This window comes from Oryctolagus cuniculus, chromosome 8 (genome assembly GCF_964237555.1).
Source record: "Oryctolagus cuniculus chromosome 8, mOryCun1.1, whole genome shotgun sequence".
Classification (NCBI taxonomy): domain Eukaryota; kingdom Metazoa; phylum Chordata; class Mammalia; order Lagomorpha; family Leporidae; genus Oryctolagus; species Oryctolagus cuniculus.
Window position 1 is genome coordinate 122,909,961 of NC_091439.1, and position 20,307 is coordinate 122,930,267.

At 47.5% G+C, this 20,307-nt stretch overlaps 1 protein-coding gene across 1 annotated transcript in view; it reads left to right on the forward strand.

Annotated features, from left to right (window-relative positions):
* Nucleotides 1-11,245: 11,245 nt before the first annotated feature.
* Nucleotides 11,246-20,307, forward strand: part of LOC138843574 (probable ATP-dependent RNA helicase DDX60) — a 79,269-nt gene continuing 70,207 nt past the window's right edge. Inside the window, exons 1-6 of the mRNA XM_070048175.1 lie at nucleotides 11,246-11,616; nucleotides 12,744-12,813; nucleotides 15,430-15,619; nucleotides 15,955-16,296; nucleotides 17,841-17,957; nucleotides 19,863-20,033. Of these exons, the coding sequence (XP_069904276.1) occupies nucleotides 11,358-11,616; nucleotides 12,744-12,813; nucleotides 15,430-15,619; nucleotides 15,955-16,296; nucleotides 17,841-17,957; nucleotides 19,863-20,033 (1,149 nt within the window). The 5' untranslated portion in view covers nucleotides 11,246-11,357. The remainder of the gene's footprint in view (nucleotides 11,617-12,743; nucleotides 12,814-15,429; nucleotides 15,620-15,954; nucleotides 16,297-17,840; nucleotides 17,958-19,862; nucleotides 20,034-20,307) is intronic.

Here is a 20,307-nt window from a genome sequence, read left to right on the forward strand (position 1 = left end):
GAGAGGCCGCTCCTCCCGTCTCACTCTCAAAGCCCACCCCCCACGCCAGTCCTCAGAGCCCGCTTCCACTCAGCCCCTTCAGCGCAATTTCCCTCCAACACCCCCTCCTCGGCTAGGACGCGGCCACCTGGGGGACTCACACGCAAGGTGCTTTGAGATGCCCGGATGAAAGCAGCAGGCTTCGGCAGGACCCGGGTTATAGCCTTCTTAGGGGCAGGCCCCATACGTGCTGAAGGCAGAGGGGCCCTGGCCAGCCTTCCAGCCCAGCTGAGCGACTTGTAACCACTCCAACAGTTTTGGTGGTGGGGATGGAAAGAATGCAATGGGCACGGGAGACAGAATTTGTGAATAGCCAGGGAATCGGATGATACCCCACCCCCAGCCCCGCTCCCACCAACACCCTCCCATTGATAGGTTCAGGTGTCCAGATGATCGGCACCAAATGTTTGGGTCCTGGAAAGGCATCTGGGGGCCAGCATTGTCACGTAGCGAGTTAAGATGCCGCCTGCATCCCATCTCAGAGCCAAGTTGAAAGCCCAGCTGCTCAGCTTCCAATGCAGCTTCCCGCTAATGCACTTGGGAAGGCAGTGGATCAAGGCCAAAGTGCTTGGGCATCTGCCACCCGTTTGGAGACCCAGATGGAGTTCTGGGCTCCTGGCTTCAGCCAGGGCCAGCCCCAGCATTTGGGGTAGGCACCAGGGAATGGAAGATATTCTCTCTCTCTCTCTCTCTCTCTCTCTCTCTCTGCCACTCTGCTTTTCAAATAAGTAAGTCTTTTTTTAAAGATTTATTTACTTATTGTAAAGGCAGAGTTACAGAGAGGCAGAAACAGAGAGAGTGAGAGAGGGAGAGAGGGAGAGAGGGAGAGAGAGAGAGGGAGAGAGGGAGAAAGGGAGAGAGGGAGGTCTTCCATCCACTGGTTCACTCCCCAGATGGCCACAATGTCCAGAGCTGCGCCAATCCAGAGCCAGGAGCTTCTTCCAGGTCTCCCATGTGGGTGCAGGGGCCCAAGCATCTGGGCCATCTTCCACTGCTTTCCCAGGCCATAGCAGAGAGCCGGATTGGAAGTAGAGCAGCCAGGACTTGAACCGGCACCCATATGGGATGCTGGCACTGCAGACGGCAGCTTTACCACTATGCCACAGCGCTGACCCCAGTAAATCTTCCTTTAAAAGAAGGAAATAGGGACTGGTGCTCTCTGCCATGGCCTGGGAAAGCAGTGGAGGATGAGCCAAGTGCTTGGGCCCCTGCACGCACATGGGAGACCTGGAAGAAGCTCCTGGCTCCTGGCTTCAGATCAGCGCAGCTCTGACTGTTACAGTCATTTGTAGAGTGAACCAGCAGATGGAAGACCTCTATCTCTCTCTGCGTCTGCCTCTGCCTCTCTCTAACTCTACCTTTCATATAAATAAATCAATCTTAAAAAAAAAAAAGAAGGAAATAAAGAAAGGCATTTGGTGCCACTCAGGACAAAAGGAAACCCAGAAAGTGGGAGCTACTGAACCCCCCTCCCCCACACACGCACGCGCACACTCCCTCCTGCCCTACCAGGCAGGCTGCCCCACGGAGCTCTAACAAGAGGCAAAAGTCCGATTGCGGTGTGGTGGACGGAGCCTCCGAGGGGACCTCTCCCCCAGCTCCTGCACCACCAGTGTAATTGGCAGCTCCGGTCGGGGCCCAGGCCAGGATAAACAGAAGGTCAGCTTCCTAGAGCCGCCCCAAGCGGAGACACATCCCCCCCCTTCTGCTTTTAATTCTTTGTGGCCAGCATGTTTATTTTGGGTGAGGAAAAAAAATCGGATGTTTATCCTTCGAGGAAATTATCGGCTGGCTTGCTCCCCCCGCCCCGCCGCCACCTCCCCCTGCCCGCCTTTCTTTCACCCGTGTCTTTTTGAGCTTTGGATGCTTTGAGTCCACAATGGCCAGAGAAACCACCCCCTACTTGTGCGCGCACACACACACACACATCCCCTCCTGGCCCCAAAATGTGGGAAAAGAACAAAGCTGGCCCAGGCAGGAGGCCCCTGGAAGCCACAGTGGTGGTCACGGTGGCAGACAGGGGAAACATCTCGTGGGACCTTGGGGGAACCCACCCTCGATACAGCCTGCTGGGCCTCTCACCTCTTTGCTTCTCACTCCCTCCTGCAGGAGGAAACAAGATAAAAAAAAAAATGCTTTGAGATTGCTAACGGAGTAGCCAAGAAAAATACTTGAGGTCTGACGCGATTATTCTCTCATCACCATTCCCATATACCGTGTATGGGGCTCTGTCTGTGTACCAGGCACCGTGCCACACACGTAGCGCGCTGTATCTCATTGAACACAACCCCACTGGCTTCACAGCGTCCCCGGAGGCCTTCCGGCCTGTCTCTCCTCCGATTGTCACAATAACCTGACAACGCAGACCGTGTGTTCTTGCTGCCTGGGTGAGGTCAGATTCCCTACTGAACCTGCTCCCAGCGCCATAATGAGCAGTGGTGGAATCTGGTGTTAGCACGAGCCTTCTCACAAACAGTGGTTAGAGGCCAGCAGGCTATAGGAAATAAAGGCCAGCTCGTTTATGCAGCCAGCAGCTGGGATGGGTCAGAGGGAAAGCTGGAAGTTCAGAAGAACTGAAGGCGCTAGCCATCCCAAAGCGAATGGGATTTGTGGGAAGGGCCAAGGGTTCCTAGAGACCGAAGTCAATAGCCTGGCCCAGCCCAGCGCCACAGCCTCATCTGTTTCCCATCCTGGGATCCATGGAGGCACCCCTCCCCCACCCCTCCACACCTGTATGGTAACTGCTCTTAGGTAAGGAAGAGAGGTGGAAAGGGAGGGAAAGTTACTTAGGAAGACTCAGTGTGGATGATGATGGTGGTGGTGGTGATGGTAGTGATGGTGGTGGTGATGGTGGTGGTGATGGTGACGATAGTAGTGAGGATAGTGGTGATGGTGGTGGTGGTAATGATGGTGGTGGTGATGGTGATGGTGGTGGTGGTGGTGATGGGGACGATAGTAGTGAGGATAGTGGTGATGGTGGTGGTGGTAATGATGGTGGTGGTGATGGTGGTGGTGGTGGTGGTGGTGGTGATAGTGGTGGTGGTGATGGGGATGATAGTAGTGAGGATGGTGGTGGTGGTGGTGGTGGTGGTGACAACAATAGTGGTCAAGATAGTGGTGGTGATGGTGACGACAGTAGTGAGCATGGTGGTGGTGATTGTGGTGGTGGTGTGGTGGTGACAGTAGTGGTCAGGATAGTGGTGGTAATGGTGGTGATGGGGTGATGGTGGTGGTGGTGGTGACAGCAGTGGTCAGGACAGTGGTGGTGGTGGTGGTGACAATAGTGGTCAAGATAGTGGTGATGGTGGTGGTGATGGTGACGACAGTAGTGAGCATGGTGGTGGTGATTGTGGTGATGGTGGTGGTGATGGTGATGGTGGTGGTGGTGGTGATGGGGACGATAGTAGTGAGGATAGTGGTGACGGTGGTGGTGGTAATGATGGTGGTGGTGATGGTGATGGTGGTGGTGGTGGTGGTGATAGTGGTGGTGGTGATGGGGATGATAGTAGTGAGGATGGTGGTGGTGGTGGTGGTGATGGTGGTGGTGACAACAATAGTGGTCAAGATAGTGGTGGTGATGGTGACGACAGTAGTGAGCATGGTGGTGGTGATTGTGGTGGTGGTGTGGTGGTGATAGTAGTGGTCAGGATAGTGGTGGTAATGGTGGTGATGGGGTGTGTCGCTCCCCGTCTTCGTGGAGGAACGACACTAGACCCTGCGCTGTTCTTTCGTCTGCTCGGCCCTCCCCGGGTTTGCTGCTGGTTCTTCCCGGGTTGGCTACTATCCCTTCCACCTCCGTGGAAGGGCGGTTCCCCCTGGCCACATTCCCCACTTCCGCAGGGGAGCGGCACACCGCCGGCCGGCTCTTCTCGGGGGCTGCACAGGTGTTCCTTCAGTTAGATGTTCCCCTTAGATGTTCCTGGTGCATGCCGTCTCTCTCCTCCTTTATAGTCCTCCTCCGCCAATCCTAACTCGGCTGCCCACACGCTGAGTACGCTGCTCTCCTCCAATCAGGAGCGAGTCCTACAGTTTATTGGTTGAACTGGAGGCAGCTGTGCGGAAGCTGTTTACTTCTCTCCCAGCGCCATATTGTGGGAGAGCAGATGCATAGAATAAGTCTTAATTCCAGTAACTCAGTCTAGTCCGGATTGCTCCCCACAGATCCCCCTTTCTTTTTATTTTTTAGCGTTGATACGCGCCTGTCTTCGGTGTCCCACGGCACACACTCTGCTCTACTTGCTAGAGTTGCCACAGGCTCTTACAAGTCCTATCAATCAGGCAAACCGAATCCAAGCCTTCTCATTGCCGTATTGTGGGGGAGACTTATTAGTGTTGGTTTGTGCCTATAGTGTTGGTTTGTGCCTATCTTCGGTGACCTGCAGCTCATGCTTTGGTCGAGCTGCTTGCTGGTGCTTACCGCCTTAAATCAGGCAGACCGAATCCAAGCCTCCTAATTGTTGTATCGTGGGGAAGCCTTACTGATGTTAATTCGTGCCTGTCTTCGGTGACCTGCGGCGCATAAGCTGCTAGCCGCCCAGGTGCTCATCGCCTCACTTAATCAGGCAGACCGAATCCAAGCTTTCTCATTGCCATGATGAGGGGAGGCCTTTCTATTTCTCTATTTCTCTATCTCCGGGCATTCCTATTTCTCCCATTTTACTTCTATCTTCCAGCATTCCTATTTCTCTCATTTTACTTCTAAACTTCTGTTTCTCTTATCCCCGCGGTTTCCTGGCGCCCGCCCAAGGCTGCTTCTCGGCACCTCGCCCCGCGGCAGCTTCACGGCTCTGCGCGGCTTCCCGGCGCCTCGCCCCGCCGGCGGGTTCCCGGCTCTGCGCGCACGCTCCGTGGTCTCCACGCACTTCGCGCCCGCACCACGGCCTCGCGCCATCCCCGCGTTCCCTATTTATTCACGCCCCGTGCTCTCTCTGCACTCGGCGGCTTCCGCGAATGTTTCCGCCACCACCGGCATTCAGTCCAAGCTCCCCGGACTAACCTGGCGAATTTCAACCTGGCGGCCCACGTCTCTGCCTCTGGTTCCAGATCTTCGCCTCTTGCTCCCCGGGGTGACTTGAAGAATTCCAAGGTGGCTTATATCTCCTCCTCGGCCTGCACTCGCGGCTTCATCCTCCCTAACATTTTTCTCTACCCGGTATGTTTCCTTAAGTTTTCTTCCAACAATATTCCTCTCATTTCTCCTGGCTTCTCCCCACAGTCCATATCCAAGTCTAAGTTTCTTATAGGTTTCACTTTCACTTTCAACCTGCAGTCCGTATCTAAGTCTAAGTTTCTTCTTGCTTTCACTTTAAATCCTAACTTCTTTCCCACAGTCCATATCCGAGTCCAAGCCTCCTCCAGGTTTCACTTTCGCTTTCAATCTCCTAGCTTCCCCGCCATAGTCCGCATCCGAGTCTATGAAAGCTTTCACTTTCGCTTTCAATCCTAACTTTTTTCCCACAGTCCATATCCGAGTTTATGCCTAGGCTTTCAATAGCTTCTTCCGGCAGCTAGGCTCTTTGCTAGTCTCTCTCTCCGGTATTTTCCTGCTTCTTCCTGTTTCTTCCCTCCTAAGTTTCCTATCCGTCCTAGGTTTCCTATCCGAGTCATTTCTTCCCTCCTAAGTTTCCTATCCGCCCTAGGTTTCCTATCCGAGTCACGGCACCATTATGTCACTCCCCCTCTTCGTGGAGGAGAGAGGGAGAGAGGGAGAGAGAGAGAGGGAGAGAGGGAGAAAGGGAGAGAACGACACTAAGCCCTGCCTAGGCTTCATATCCGAGTCACGGCACCATTAGGAGAGAGCGGGAACTCCCGTCTGCCAGCTTACTCTTCAAATGCCTGCAGCGGTCAGCTGGGCCAGGCTGAGGTCAGCAGCTGGGAGCTCCATCCGGGTCTCCCAAATGGGAGGCAGGAACGCAGCTACCTGAGCCGTCAGGTGCTGATCCATGGGGTTTGCATCAACAGGAAGCAGGAAGCAGGAGCAGAGCCAGGCCTCGTTCCCAGGTGCTCTATATGAACTGTGGGCAGCCCAAGTGGTGGCTTAGCCACTGGGTCAGATGCCCACCCTGGAAGCTGCTGATTGTATGGATCATACCGGTGCAGACAAATGTGAATGTCTGAGTATGGTTCCTTCTTGATGGAATTCATGAGTGGGCTTGACAGAATCATTCATGCCTCTTCTATCTGGAGACTAGGGAGGGTTTTGATTCCCTGTTAGAGGCTCACACTGAGCAAGCTCAGGGCAGGTGCTTCGTTCCAACTCTGCCTTCTCAGATCTCCTGTTGACCTCCTAACTGTTGACCTCATAATGCTGTTCTCTCTTCCTGGAATGCTTTATCCTGCTCCCACCCACCAACCTTCTAATACCTTTTCAAGCTAAAGTTCGAATATTGCATAACCTGAGAAGTCTCACTCAGCTGTCCCAAGCACTTCCTGATTTAAGCTTCCACAGCGCCAGATCCGTCCCCGAGCTTATACCACAGCACTCATGCTGCCTTGTGATTGATCTGCTAACTTATCTTTCTGCTTCTCCAGACCACGCCCTTTCTGGAGTTGATGTCTTCAAGGCTACTGCCTAGAATAGTGTCTGACATTATAGTAAATGTCCCCTACATGATGACTGAGTAAGTTAATTAATGAAGTCGGTATTCATCAAGATGAAATTATATTTATAGGAAACTTTACTTTCTGAAAAAAAAAAAAAAAACAAGAGCCAGGAAATGCTGGAAATTTATGGATTTGTGGCAGAAATGGTCAGCACTTTACATCTTCCCATTTTCTATTTATACGCTTTTGCTTTTAGAAGGAAGTTAGTTTTTAACTTTTATTTTAAAGACAAAGGAACTCAGACACAGAGAGATAAAATGATTTCTCAGTTATGCAATCATTGACTCTTCCTGATGATGATAGTATTGGGTGAGGAATCATAAGATCCTTCCAATGCTCATTGACATGGATAATGGCACAGGACTTCTGTTGAAAGACCATGAGCTGCTGGGTTGCCATTCAGGAGGAGAGTGATAGAAAGGTAAAGAAAGGGAGGTAAAGAAAGGAAATTGAGGAGAAGAACAGAGGTCGCAGTGGGATTATTATAGGATGGAGTAGCTGTGGCTATATTTAGACACCAAGGGGAAGACGCCAGGTAAAAAAAAAAGTGGGGGAGGAGATCATGTGGAAGAGGGAGGCAACCTTTAGACAAGGTCCAGGAGAGAACAGGTGAGGATGAGCCTGGAACACAAAGGGAACAGTTTGTGCAAGACAGAAGCCAATAGAAACCGACTGTGGGTATCAGAGAGGAGAAGGGGGTGAAGGCACATGTATGAAGGCACTTCCAAAACTTAGTGGAAAACGGAATTTCAAATTCACTTTGTTTTGGCACAAGATATTTGAAATCCATGTGTAGTTTTTTTCATAATACTTATTTCCATGAACTTTTTGGAGATCCTAATGCTTACATGTGAAGGATTGTGGCAGGCAATTGAGCCTCACGGAATGTGTCTTGGGATGAGTGTTTAGCACAGTGTTAAGACACCCGCGTTCCACACGGGAGGACCTGGGTGTGGTTCCTGGCTCCTGCTTCTGTTTCCAGCTTCCTGCCAATGCAGATCCTGGACACAACAGTGATGGCTCCAGTAGTTAGGTCTCTGCCACCCACTTGGGATACCTGGCCCGAGTTCCTAGCTCCTGGTTTCTACCCAGCCCAGCCCTTCCATTGCCCGCATTTGGGAAGTGACCCGGTGGATGCGTGCGTGCTCTCTCTCTCTCTTTCTATCTCTCAACTAAATGAATAAAATAAAAAAGAATTGTGTCCTAATAGTACATGATAAATCATCAGTACAGAAAGCCAGCATGATGTTCTCTGAAATGTCATGCTGGTCAAGGTACCTGCTGTACTGTGGTAGTGAACAGGGAATTTAACAGAGCCCTGAGAAAAAACTGACATTCTTCCTAGGTGAATGTGTGCTACTTTCTATCTTCTTTATGGATAGGAGTAGGAAACAAATGGATTTACCAGTGTGGCAGCCCCATGACAAGTGCCAGAGGCTATAGTGATGTGCTTCAGTACAGAGCAGGTGTGCTTGAATGGGCATCCATTTGCTTGATTTTTTCGGTAGGCTGTTCACTGCTCTCACGTCCATGAATTCTCCCCTTCAGCCTCATATTTGCTACCGGCATCCCTTGTTCAGCACCTTCGTGATCTACTTGCAAAGGCACCCTCAGTCCTGAGGAAATGCAGTAGCCAGCCCCTCAGTCCCTCTGCCAGCTAAGCTATTTCCTCGTAGAGCAGGGACTGCACTTTTCACATAGGCGATGTTAAGAAGGAGCTCTGGGTGACTGCCTGGAGTCGGTGGAAGGGGTAGGTACAGGTCTCCGGGAAAGTGAACCTCATTTGGTGGTGTGGCTCATTGGCGTGGAGCGAGCAGAGGCTGTTATCCCTTGGCAAGAGGGGGCGGGCAGCTTCATCAGCCTGAAGAATTTTTGAGGGATTGGGGGTTCAACATGCATGAGATTGTTGACCTAAATACCTATCCTACATTTTTTTTTCCTATCAAGAAAAAAAAAATGGACACCTGCCAAGGCTGTGTATGAGATTCTAAGCATGATTTTCATCACACTCTGCCCTGAGCAGTAGGGAGAGGAGAGCCTGCCTTCAAAAATCTGTCTTGAGGTGTTCTGAATTTCAGGACACGCCTTAAGTTGGCTGGTGGATGCCCTCAATCTATGTTTCTTTGTAAAAATTTTCTGGTGTTATGGATGGAAGAAAATCATCACTGCTCCCATAAATTGTTTTTAGAAATTTATTTATTTGAAAGTCAGAGTTACAGAGAGAAGGAGAGGCAGAGAGAGAGAGAGAGAGCGAGAGAGCGAGTTTCCATCTGCTGGTTCCCTCCCCAATTGGCAGCAATGGCCAGAGCTAAGCCGATCTGAAGTCAGGAGCCAGGAGCTTCTTCCAGGTCTCCCACATGGGTGCAGGGGCCCAAGGACCTGGGCCATCTTCCACTGCTTTCCCAGGCCACAGAAGAGAGCTGGATCAGAAGTGGAGCAGCCGGGGCTCGAACCAGCGCCCATATGGGATGCTGGCATTGCAGGTGGTGGCTTTACCTGCTACGCCACAGCGCCGGCCCCTGCTCCCATACTTTCAAGCGCTGCAGCTAAAGCATTTTTTTCAGTGCCTTACCCTCCACCTGTGCTTCGTTAGAATTAAGCACAGAGTAAAGCATTAGTGACTGTGATCCTGCTGTGTGCCAAGGTTATGGGCACCTGTCTTAGCCCCAGCAACGGGATCACCATGCACCTTCCACCAGGGAGGGATCCAGCTGCACGATTCAGTCCTGAAGACAGACTCTCAGTGACCACTCCTGATCTCAATGCTCTTGGTCAAGGTTCCCAAGAAAGCACAGACTGAGATTAAAAAAAAAAAGTGCTAATAATTTATTAAGATGCACAGTTTCAGGAAATCCAAGGTCAAGAAGAATGAGGTGGAGCAAGAGGAAGAGCCAACACAGAGGTGCACCACAGAGGTGTCCACAGCTTAGTATCTACACGGCTAATAATTCATTCCCTTGGGGTCATCTTGCAAGAGGCCATTTAAAGTGGGGTGGGCATTTGACCCAGCAATGAAGAGCCCAATTAGGATGACCACATTCCGCAGTAGAGTGCCTGGACTTAAGAATGACCTCAACTCCTGAGAGCAGGAGTGCTTCAGTATACAATGACGTGATGAGCTCTTCCGGCCAGAAGACACTGTCTCACTGTTGGCACCTCTGCTGGGGCTGCTCCTGCAGTATTTCCTGGTGAAAGGACACATAAAGCGAGGGTACATACGCTGATTCGAGTAAGAGAGTGCACGTTTCAGAACCTCAGCTGAGGACGCCCCGAAAGTCACTGAGTGTGCAGAAACCAACAACTCCCTCATGTTAGTTGGATGCTAATTCAGTGTAAGCTGGCTGACTGTGCGCTCAACTGTGAGAGAGAATATGACTTAGTAACGCTTCAAATGCTGCGAATTTGTCTTTGGAGACTCTTCCAAAAGGAAGGTGCAAACATAACTTTCTACCATTTTCTAGATTTCTTGCTTCACATCCTTCTGTAGACATTATTTTTTTCTCTCTGTAAATGTGACTTTCATGCATGAGAGGACTTTAAAAAGTTTGTGGGAAATGTTTATTATGAAAAAACCATGCATGGATTTCATTGCTTTTACACAAAAAAGTCCTTTTAGTTCAATTTTTCACAGGCTTTTTGAAGCAGCTTCAGGTATTTTCAGAAGTGTTTTGTGCCATGCAGTGGTGCCACACCATCTTCTTCTTCTTTTTTTAAGATTTATTTGTTTATTTGAAAGTCAGAGTTACACACAGAGAGAAGGAGAGGCAGAGAGAGAGAGAGAGAGCGATCTTCCATCTACTGGTTCACTCCCCAGTTGGCCACAATGGCCAGAGCTGTGCTGATCCAGAGCCAGGAGCTTTTTCTGGGTCTCCCACGTGGGTGCAGGGGCCCAAGCACTTGGGCCATCTTCTACTGCTTTCCCAGGCCATAGCAGAGAGCTGGATCAGAAGTGGAGCAGCTGGGGCTTGAACCAGCGCCCATATGGGATGCTGGCACTGCAGGCGGCAGCTTAACTCGCTATGCCACAGTGCCTTCCCCACACCATTTTCTTTTGAATGACTTGCAGCAAACATATTTGGGGGAAGGATTGTGAAAAATATCCTCTTGTGTGGGGAGCAATCCGGACTGGACTGAGTTACTGGAATTAAGACTTATTCTATGCATCTGCTCTCCCACAATATGGCGCTGGGAGAGAAGTAAACAGCTTCCGCACAGCTGCCTCCAGTTCAACTAATAAACTGTAGGACTTGCTCCTGATTGGAGAGCAGCGTGCTTGGCGTGTGGGCAGCCGAGTTGGGATTGGCGGAGGAGGACTATAAAGGAGGAGAGAGACGGCATGCACCAGGAACATCTATGGGGAACATCTAAGGGAACCCGTGCAGCCCCCGAGAGAACCGGCCGGCGGTGTGCCGCTCCCCTGCGGAAGTGGGGAATGTGGCCAGGGGGAACTGCCCTTCCACGGAGGTGGAAGGGATAGTAGCCAACCCGGGAAGAACCAGCAGCAAACCCGGGGAGGGCCGAGCAGATGAAAGAACAGCGCAGGGTCCTGTGTTGCTCCTCCACGAAGAGGGGGAGCGACACTCTTGGGTAAATACGAACTGGGAAGATTTAGAGAGAGAAGTAATAAAGCAGATGTTACTGTTGAATGAGTGAACTATCGTGATATCTTATTTTTAAAAAATGGGTAATGCTTAATAGGTTTGCTTTTATAGATCATGGCTACTGCACCTGCTGTGGCAGGTGAAAAGTCAAGCTCCAGTGACAGTGACAGTGACACTGAAAATGATAGCTCTGAAGCCAGTGAGACCATGGAGAGCGTGTCCTCTTTTGATCAATTTGAAGAAGAAGATGACCTGAGCGCAGAAGGCATCGTAGAAGAGCCAACTTCCAGGCAACTGCAGTTTGAAATCAATGAAGAGACACCTCCAGGAGCTGAAGCTACAGTTGAGAACAGCTGTCAGTTGGGAGAATCAGGTGAGGGATTACCCATGCATGTGAGTTTCTTTCATGCTTCTCCTCTTCTTTGGGAAAAGATTTATTTATTTATTTATTTCCAAGGTAGAATGACACAACAGAGAAGAAGAGATACAGAGGGTGGAAGATGGGGAAAAGGAGAGGGGAGAGAGAGAGATTGATCAATCTTTCTTTCGCTAGTTCACTCCCCAAATGGCCTCAATAGGCAAGACTAAGCCAGGAGTCAGGAACTCCCTCTGGGTCTCCCACGTGGGTGCAGGGGGCCTAAGCACTTGGACCACCCTCTGCTGCTTTCCCAGGAGCATTGTCAGGGAGCTGGATGGGAAGTGGAGCAGCCGGGACTCGAACTGATGCCTAGATGGCATGCTAGTGCTGCAGGCTGGGACTTTAGCCCACTGCGTCACACCGCCGCACCGTGGCAGAACTTTTGAAGGTAGATGTAGATATTTAGAAATTTATATAACTGTTTATTTAACATCTCTCTCTCTCTCTGTGTGTCTCTCCATATAAAATATTGACATGAATTAACTTTGGAAGTGGCACATTGCTCAAGTTTTGTTTACATTTGTATTTTGCAGATTTCTTAAAGATTTATGTATATCATAAAATTCATTTGTGACTGAGAATTTATGAAAAAGCTAATTTCAAAATTGTACGATTTGGCTGCCCTGGCCCACAATCATTCTGTTTAATGAGTGGGGTAGGCAGGCTGTCATTATGGAGACAGCGATGTGTCTTTCACATTCTTAGGAATGTTCCATTGATGTGTTTGCAGCTTTGCATAAAATACAAATTTAGTCAAAGTCATCAGCAGAAGGTGTCTTTTAAAACTGAATATGAGAGGTTAGTGTTGTGTCACAGCAGGTTAAGCTGCTGCCTGCAATGCCAGCATCCCCTGTGAGCACCAGTTCGAGTCCTGGCTGCTCCACTTCCAATCCAGCTCCCTGCAAACGTGCCCAGGAAAGCAATGGAAGATGGCCCAGATGTTTGGGCCCCTGCTATCATGTGGGAGACCTAAGCAGAGTTCTGGGCTCCTGGGTCGATCTCTCCCTCCCTCTCTGTTGCTCTGCCTTACAAATAAATCTTTAAAAAAATGAATATTAAACCTCTGTTATTTATTTTGAAAGGATTAACTGAATGTGGGGAAATTCTAAAGAAACTCTCCAGGTACCTTTGGGCCCACCTGTCAAAATCCGAGTAAGTATAACACAAATAGTTCAAAGTCACACATCACGACATGTTATTTCCCTCTGCATGGCGTATTTTTTTTTTTTAATTTTCTTCCTGCTAAGTTGTTTTGTATAACCTTCCAATGGGGTAAAAAGTTAATGTTATTAAAAATAGAGAAATCTTTCCTTGGGAAATGTTATGGTCTAAGTCATTCAGTAGCCAGGAGCAAGTTATTGAAGAATTTGAAGAGGGGTATAAGCGGAGAAAAGACTCAATTTTCTTTTAATACTGCACAATAATAAAGTAGCTGTTTAACTAACATTGTATTCCATTTAAAACATTGCGCAAGTTTCATGAAACTGACTTTGGCACAAGTTGACCACTGGTGAAACATTCTATAATATCAGCAACGATGACTGCACCACGCCAGTGTGTTGTGTTGTTTTCCTGACAACCATTTGTGTGTGCTTGCTAATGTGCTAGGGACTTTGCACACCACAGTGAAGAGAGTAAAAATGTTCCTGCCACTGGTGGTTTATTGAGTCTAATCTTGGCATTTGGTGCCTCATTCCAATTTTCTCAATTAATTTACAATAGAATAAGTTTAGAATCAAAATGGAATTTATAATACTACAATACCAATTGTATTCAACTACAAAGTAATATAAAAACTCAAAATATTCTTTATAACAAGCATATTTTAAGTATAGATTATGGCCTAAGCATATTTTGGTTCTAACCACTCATGTTTATCTCATTAATCCTCACAGCAATTGTTTGAAGGATTAGCTGTTCTGAATTCTTTTTTTTTTTTTTGCAAGTCAAGAAACTGTAGCACAGGATAGACAAGCAACTTGTCTAAAGTCACGTAGGAGCAGGCTTAGAATCCAGAGCATTTGGTCTTAGCCAAAACATTATGTGTTGAAATTTGCGGAAAGTGAATTCTGAAAGAATACATAGAGTTAACATTTTCCTACTGTGTTTGAGTTTTTAGTTTGAGAGGAGCAGGATGGAAAAGAGAGGGAGAGAGGGAGAGATGGAGAGAGGGAGGGGGGAGGGGGAGAGAGAGAGAGTTTCTACCTGCTGGTTCAGTCTTCAAATGCCTGGGACTGCCGGGCTGGGCTTGGTCAATGCTGGGAGTTGGGAACTCATTGTGGGTCTCCTGTGTGGGTGGCAGGGAGCCAGCTACTTGAGCCATCACCACTGCCTCCCAGGGTGTGCTTTAGCAGGAAGCTGGAATTGGTAGCTGGAACCAGGACTCAAATCCAGGCACTCGCATGTAGGTTATAGGCATCCTAACAGATAGGCCAAATGCTTTCCTTTAATTAAAAGGAATTATATCTAGTAACAACCCACGTCCTAGCAGTTCTTGTTTTTATACACCACCAGATGTAGCTGGAATAACTTCTGATACCTGCTAAGGCCTGTGTAGCTCTGTGATGACTTTGGAAACCGCTTGGTGCTACCCTATAACTTGCAACTCAGTAATTCCATTTGCCTGAGTTCAGTCGAGTGGGCGTTGAGGAAACCTGTGTTTCAGGAAGCTACGAGAATAGTCCTTGCAGCACAGTTTGCAGTATCAAAAAACGCATAGAAACAAGTCAGATGCCCATGGGAAGGAGGACAGAGAATCAGTTATGATGTACACATCACAGTGCAGTAGTTCAAGCATAGCATCCTATAACCACATGCGGGATTTTAATCGTAATTAGTACTTGAGTTAAACAAAGAAATTTCAGAAAAGGCGTGGGATGCCTTTCTGATAAAAATTACAAATTAAGCATAATATACATCATAAGAACTTAAAAAGTGAAGTGAGACTGAGTAAAATTGAATTCAAGGCAGTGGCTGCCTCTGAGGGGAGAGGCTGGGTAATGAGCTTTGGAAATGACTCACTGGGAAGATATAAGTTATGAAAAATCTTGGGCACCGGGTTCTAGTCCTGATTGCCCCCCTTCCAGTCCAGCTCTCTGCTGTAGCCCGGGAGTGCAGTGGAGGATGGCCCAAGTGCTTGGGCCCTGCACCCGCATGGGAGACCAGGAAGAAGCACCTGGCTCCTGGCTTCGGATCGGCGCAGCACCGGCCGTAGTGGCCATTTGGGGAGTGAACCAACGGAAGGAGGACCTTTCTCTTTGTCTCTCTCTCTCTCACTAACTCTACCTGTCAAAAAAAATTAAAAAAAAAAAAAGAAAATTTTTTTTGTTGCTGGGTTGAGTGAAGACGTCACAGATGTTGATTGTACATTAGCTTAAAAAGCAAATAACTGAACTGAATAAATAAACAACATATAACTGAACAAGGATAATGACTGATTTAGTGTTTCACATTTGAAGTACATAACAGTAAGCCTGTCAATCTAAAATGTATGTGGAGATGAATTTTTTGCATAAATTTAAGCATACGCATACACTGAAGTGAGTTGCAGTTCCACTCTTAGGATGTCAGGCTCCAACCAGGGGCTTATTCTATTATCAAAATCATGGCAATGCCCTGGAAAACTGTTAAAGATAACAGAAATCTGTGCTTAGTTTTTTCTTTAAATTTCTTAGACTGGAAGAAGAGTTGCCCACCCAATCAAACTGTAGGTTTTCTCTGAGGCTGCTGCTCTGTCCACAGTCTCCGCCTGTTCTGTATTTTATTCAGGAGGGTCAGCTTGCTGAAAGACTTCATTGAATCTGAATTTTTTTTGATTGATGGAGATTCCTTACTCCTCACTTGTGCTCTCCATGTGAACCTCAAGATGGGGCAAACCCTCCACTTCTTCTACATTATGGAGCGGTTTCTGCACGACTTCATTCAAAAGGAAGCCAGATTTGTAATCGTCTTTTTTAAGGTAACAGATATTTCGTTCTCCATTCTCATCTTGGAAAACACAGTCAATCATTTCGAAACGTGGCCCATCATTACTTAACTATTAGCTATATTGCTTCTTCAGTCTGTAACTAGAGGCTCTGCTGAAAGGGCTAATAGTAAATGTTGTACAGAGGAGAATGGCCACTGAGTGTGTTCTTATCTACTTACACTTGTAGAGGCTGCGTAGAACATGTTTAATCATCTTAGCTCTTTCTATCATGTTAGCACAGTAACTCCCATAAGCTTCACAAAAATAACTAGACACTCATTTTTTATCTCTAATACTAACACTTGTTTCCTTTTTTTTTTTTACAGGATGCAGAAAATATATATTTTAACTGCCCTCATTTTCTGGCCCTTCGTACTGCCCTGATTCAACATTTAGAATACAATACTGATGTCACTGTTCATACCGAGTTTTCCAATTGTTTGTCTCCAGAATGGAACACATTTCTTGAGGAATGCTACCCGCATTTCTTGGTCGTCTCAGACGAAGGAATCACCGCTCGACAAACAGATTTTTTAAACATTTTTATCATTCATGCTCTTCAGAAGAAAATCAATATAGTACAGCCCTTGGGGCTAGAGTCGGATGTCCTTAGAATTTATGGATATCATACCTCAAGTCGCTTTGAGCACAGACAATTCTTTGAAATGGTAAGTCAGGTTGAACTGCCTAAGAAGAAGTGAGCTGTGTAAATGTGGAAGAAACAACCCTGATAATGTAAGTCCTTGTTCAAGAGGTTGGGCCTAGGAAGGCTCTGAAGGAATCTTTTAACGTGGAAAGCAGGAAGGTTTTGCTCTGGCTTTACAAGTCAGGTTAGTAGAAGTGAGTTCTGAGTTTTGGCAAAGAGAGGAATTGTTGTTGGGGATGAAGCCTTTGGGTGATTCGGTGAGATGAGGAAGAAGGGTGTGGGCCAAGTTCAAGGGCAAGAGGCAATGGAGGCCAGCGCCACAGCTCACTAGGCTAATCCTCTGCCTGCGGTGCTGGCACCCCACGTTCTAGTCCCGGTCAGGGCCCCGCATTCTGTCCCGATTGCCCCTCTTCCGGGCCAGCTCTCTGCTGTGGCCCCGAGTGCAGTGGAGGATGACCCAAGTGCTTGGGCCCTGCACCGGCACGGGAGACCAGGAGAAGCACCTGGCTCCTGGCTTTGGATCAGTGCAGTGCGCCGGCCGCAGTGGCCATTGTGGGGTGAACCAATGGAAAAGGAAGACCTTTCTCAGTGGACAGTGAGAGAGAGAGAGGAAAAAAAAAGAAAGAGGAAATGGAGGGGAGGAACCCAGAGAAACCAGACATGAGAGCACCAAGGTGGGAAATTCTGTTTCTTCTGCATAAATTATACAAATATGTGTGCACGTGACAGCTCATAGGGACACACACTCAGATGTGTACTTGTTTGAATATGTATTACCTAGGAGAGTTCTTCAAAATGTTCGTGGAAAATGAAATTAAAGATGCTAAGTTTGGTGCAAAAAATCGAACATGCATAGTTTTTTTTAATAATTTTTTTGTTTTTGTAATATGGACAAATTTTATCTATACAGTTTTAGAGTATAGTGATACTTCCCACCCTCCTCTCCCTCGTGCCCATGCTCCCACACCCCCCCTTCCTTTGTTATTTTTTTTCTTTTAAAGATTTTTATTTATTTATTTGACAGAGTCAGAGAGAGCAGACAGAGAGGGAGAAACAGAGGGAAAGATCTTCCATCCACCAGTTCTCTTTCCAATTGGCTGCAGCTGCTGGAGCTGAGCTGATCTGAAGCTAGAATGCAATCCAGATCTCCCACATGGGAGGTGGGAGCCCAGTTCCCTGAGCTGTCGCTGGTTTCCCAGGGTGTGCATTAGCAGGAAGCTGGAGTTAGGAACTGGAGCTGGGAATCAGATACAAGCATTCCCGTGTGGGATGTAGGTGTCAGTCTCAAAGCTCAATGCTCATACCATTTGGTACTTTTTAAATAGTTGCTTTTATGGAACTAGGTAGAAGTGTTTTTTGTTGTTGTTGTTGTTGTTGTTAGATTGCAATGTCCTCAGCATTAGTTCAAGAAGACATAATGGAAGTTTATTTGATTTGAATTGATGGCTTTCTTTTTGTTTTCCTGTAGCCAAATAAACATGACTTTCCACCTTGTATTTAGTTTAACTAGAGGTTTGTGATGTGTACACATACGTGGTTTTTTTTTTTTTGTATCTGTGTGTGTAGCATGAGAAACAGCTGCGACATGCCTTACATGCCCATGTGGTTTTCCAAAAGTCACAGGAAGCAAGAATATCTGTGTGTGGTCATTTGAAACTAAATGTGGAAGACCTGCAGAAAGAGGTAATGACTATGCTCCTAAAACTAAAGTTCAGTGTGTAGGAAATATACCTTTGATGGCTATTGCTTCTAGCAAACAGGCCTGTCCTACGCTCACCTTCACGCCCCCTGACTCCCTAGCCTTCCATCTCTGGAAAGTGTTCTCTTGCAAGCCGCATTCCTCTGAGGCAGAAAGGGTCTTGCTAAATTGTTATCAAAACATCCTGAAGTTGGTTAAAAATATTTTCTACAAAATACTTTGTATGCAATGTGTGGTGATACTGGCCAGAGGCCAGTGCTGTGATAATGTTAACGATCCCAAGGCTTACTCTTGTGATGGGTGAGGTGGCTCTTGTGGGTGCTGGCTTCCTGGAAGACGGGAATTGTTCAGATCTTGAAAGGAAAGGGATCTTTGAGGTTAGCAAATGCAAGGAAGCCATTGGCCTTTGGGAACATCTCCAGAAGGTAACCTAAGCCAGTGGTTACTCTGTTCTTCTGATTTCTTGAATCATGCCATTTCACATGGTTCCAGAGTCCACAGAACAGTGTTTGTGGAAGACTAGGCATGACGTGGTGATGAGACGGGGTTCACCTGACTGTGGAGTCAGTACACGTATGAGCATCCAGATATTTAGTGTCCCCTATTCTAAGGTGAACTAAAAGTCCCCACCTCATTGGATTCTTCTGTCCATTCTCCCTGCATTCGCTCTCTCACTTAACCATACAGCAATATTTGTGACACGGATGCATCGTTCCACGTGTCATGGTAGGTGCTGGACTTACAGTGGCGGACAAGACCGAAAGGGGTCTTGTTTTCATAGGAATTTTAACCTATGTGAGCCAAGTAACCAACTGTAACGTTGCACGGAGAAAGATGCAGGTGATTCCTTGAGCAGCTGTGAGAAGGGGAGGGACTCTTAGAGCTGCAGCGGAGCGTTCACTGTGGCTCTAGCTATGGTTTTCATTCGTGCCCTCACTCTCATTCCTGTTTTACATAGGTGGGGTTTTTTAACAGCCTGTGCTCAAGCGTTACCCTGTCCTTCTCTCCTTCCCAAACTTGTAGCCCTTCCTGGGGCTCAGTGGCCCTCCCCCGCTCCTTAGGCCCCCAGGAGCACACAGAGTAGAAATAGGGCTGCCGATTTCATCCTCTGAGTTCCTCTGATTTCAAAGGGCAGCCTATGTGTGCTGATGCTCTCCTGCTCGGAACTCCCTGGGGGTGCTCTTTTCAGTCTTAGTGTAAAGCCCCTGTGAGACCCGACATAGCATGTAGACACTGAACTGACGTCTTTAAGTGAAAGAATTGAGACCAGGTGACTTGTTCAATGACTGTTTCGAGCTTTTAGGAGGTGTTGCGTCTCCTGGTTCAAATCCTGATGCCTCACCACGGACTCAGATAAACATCTTGTCTCCATCGCCCCCGTCTGCTCCTGTCCGCATCTCTTGCTGAGCGCTGTGATTTATCGCGCCTTTGCAACTTTCCCCAAAATACAAGGGTTCTCGGGATCACGCCTTTGGTAGCAGTCGTTCGTATCAGTTTATGGGAGTAGAGCTGTTGATCGTTAGCAGTGTGTATGCCATGCATCTCAGTGTCTTCACTGGCCCCTGGGAAGTGTCTGGGCTGACAACACTGAAGAATCCACAGGTTAATCCACAGAGACCTGTGGATTTGCCATGGCCTGTAGATCAGCAGGAGAAAGTTGTTCATATTAAAATGGCACTTAGGGCCTTATTAAATACCGGCTCAGCATCATTTTCCAAATTCCGCAGGCCTATCTTATATGTTTTTCTTTAAGTTTTTGAAAGATAAAATTTCAGTATTTTTCTAGAATTAATTACTATGTCAGCTTTGAATCTTGTTTCTTGGAATCACTGTTTTTTTTGTTTTGTTTTGTTTTTTTGTTTTTTTTTTGACAAAGTGTTCTATTTCAGGTGCATCAAACCCTGTCCTTGCTTCAGGACCTGTGGCCACAAGGAGCTGAAATCCGAGGTGTTGTCTGCTCCGTTTCATGCTCGGTGGCACTAAAGCTCTACAAAAAAATGTTACTAGATTTAGAAGACCGTGGAAACCCAAACACATACACAGAAAACTGTGATACACAGGTGAGACTCCTTCAAAACCAATGAGCCCGTCTCATGCCACTTTTGATGATGTGACAGCGCTTGTGGGTGGTGGCCCTATGCATAAGCTCAAGGTCAAACAGAAAATACGACGTGTGGATCACATGTTTGCTGGCTAAGCATGGAGATATCATTATGATCTCATTCTTATGAAAGCTGGCAAGATTCTTTATAAGATAGTTGAGATGAATCTGTCACCTCTTTCATCTCTGATCACAGGACAAATATCTTCTGTCCCCTGGCTCAGAGCTGGTCA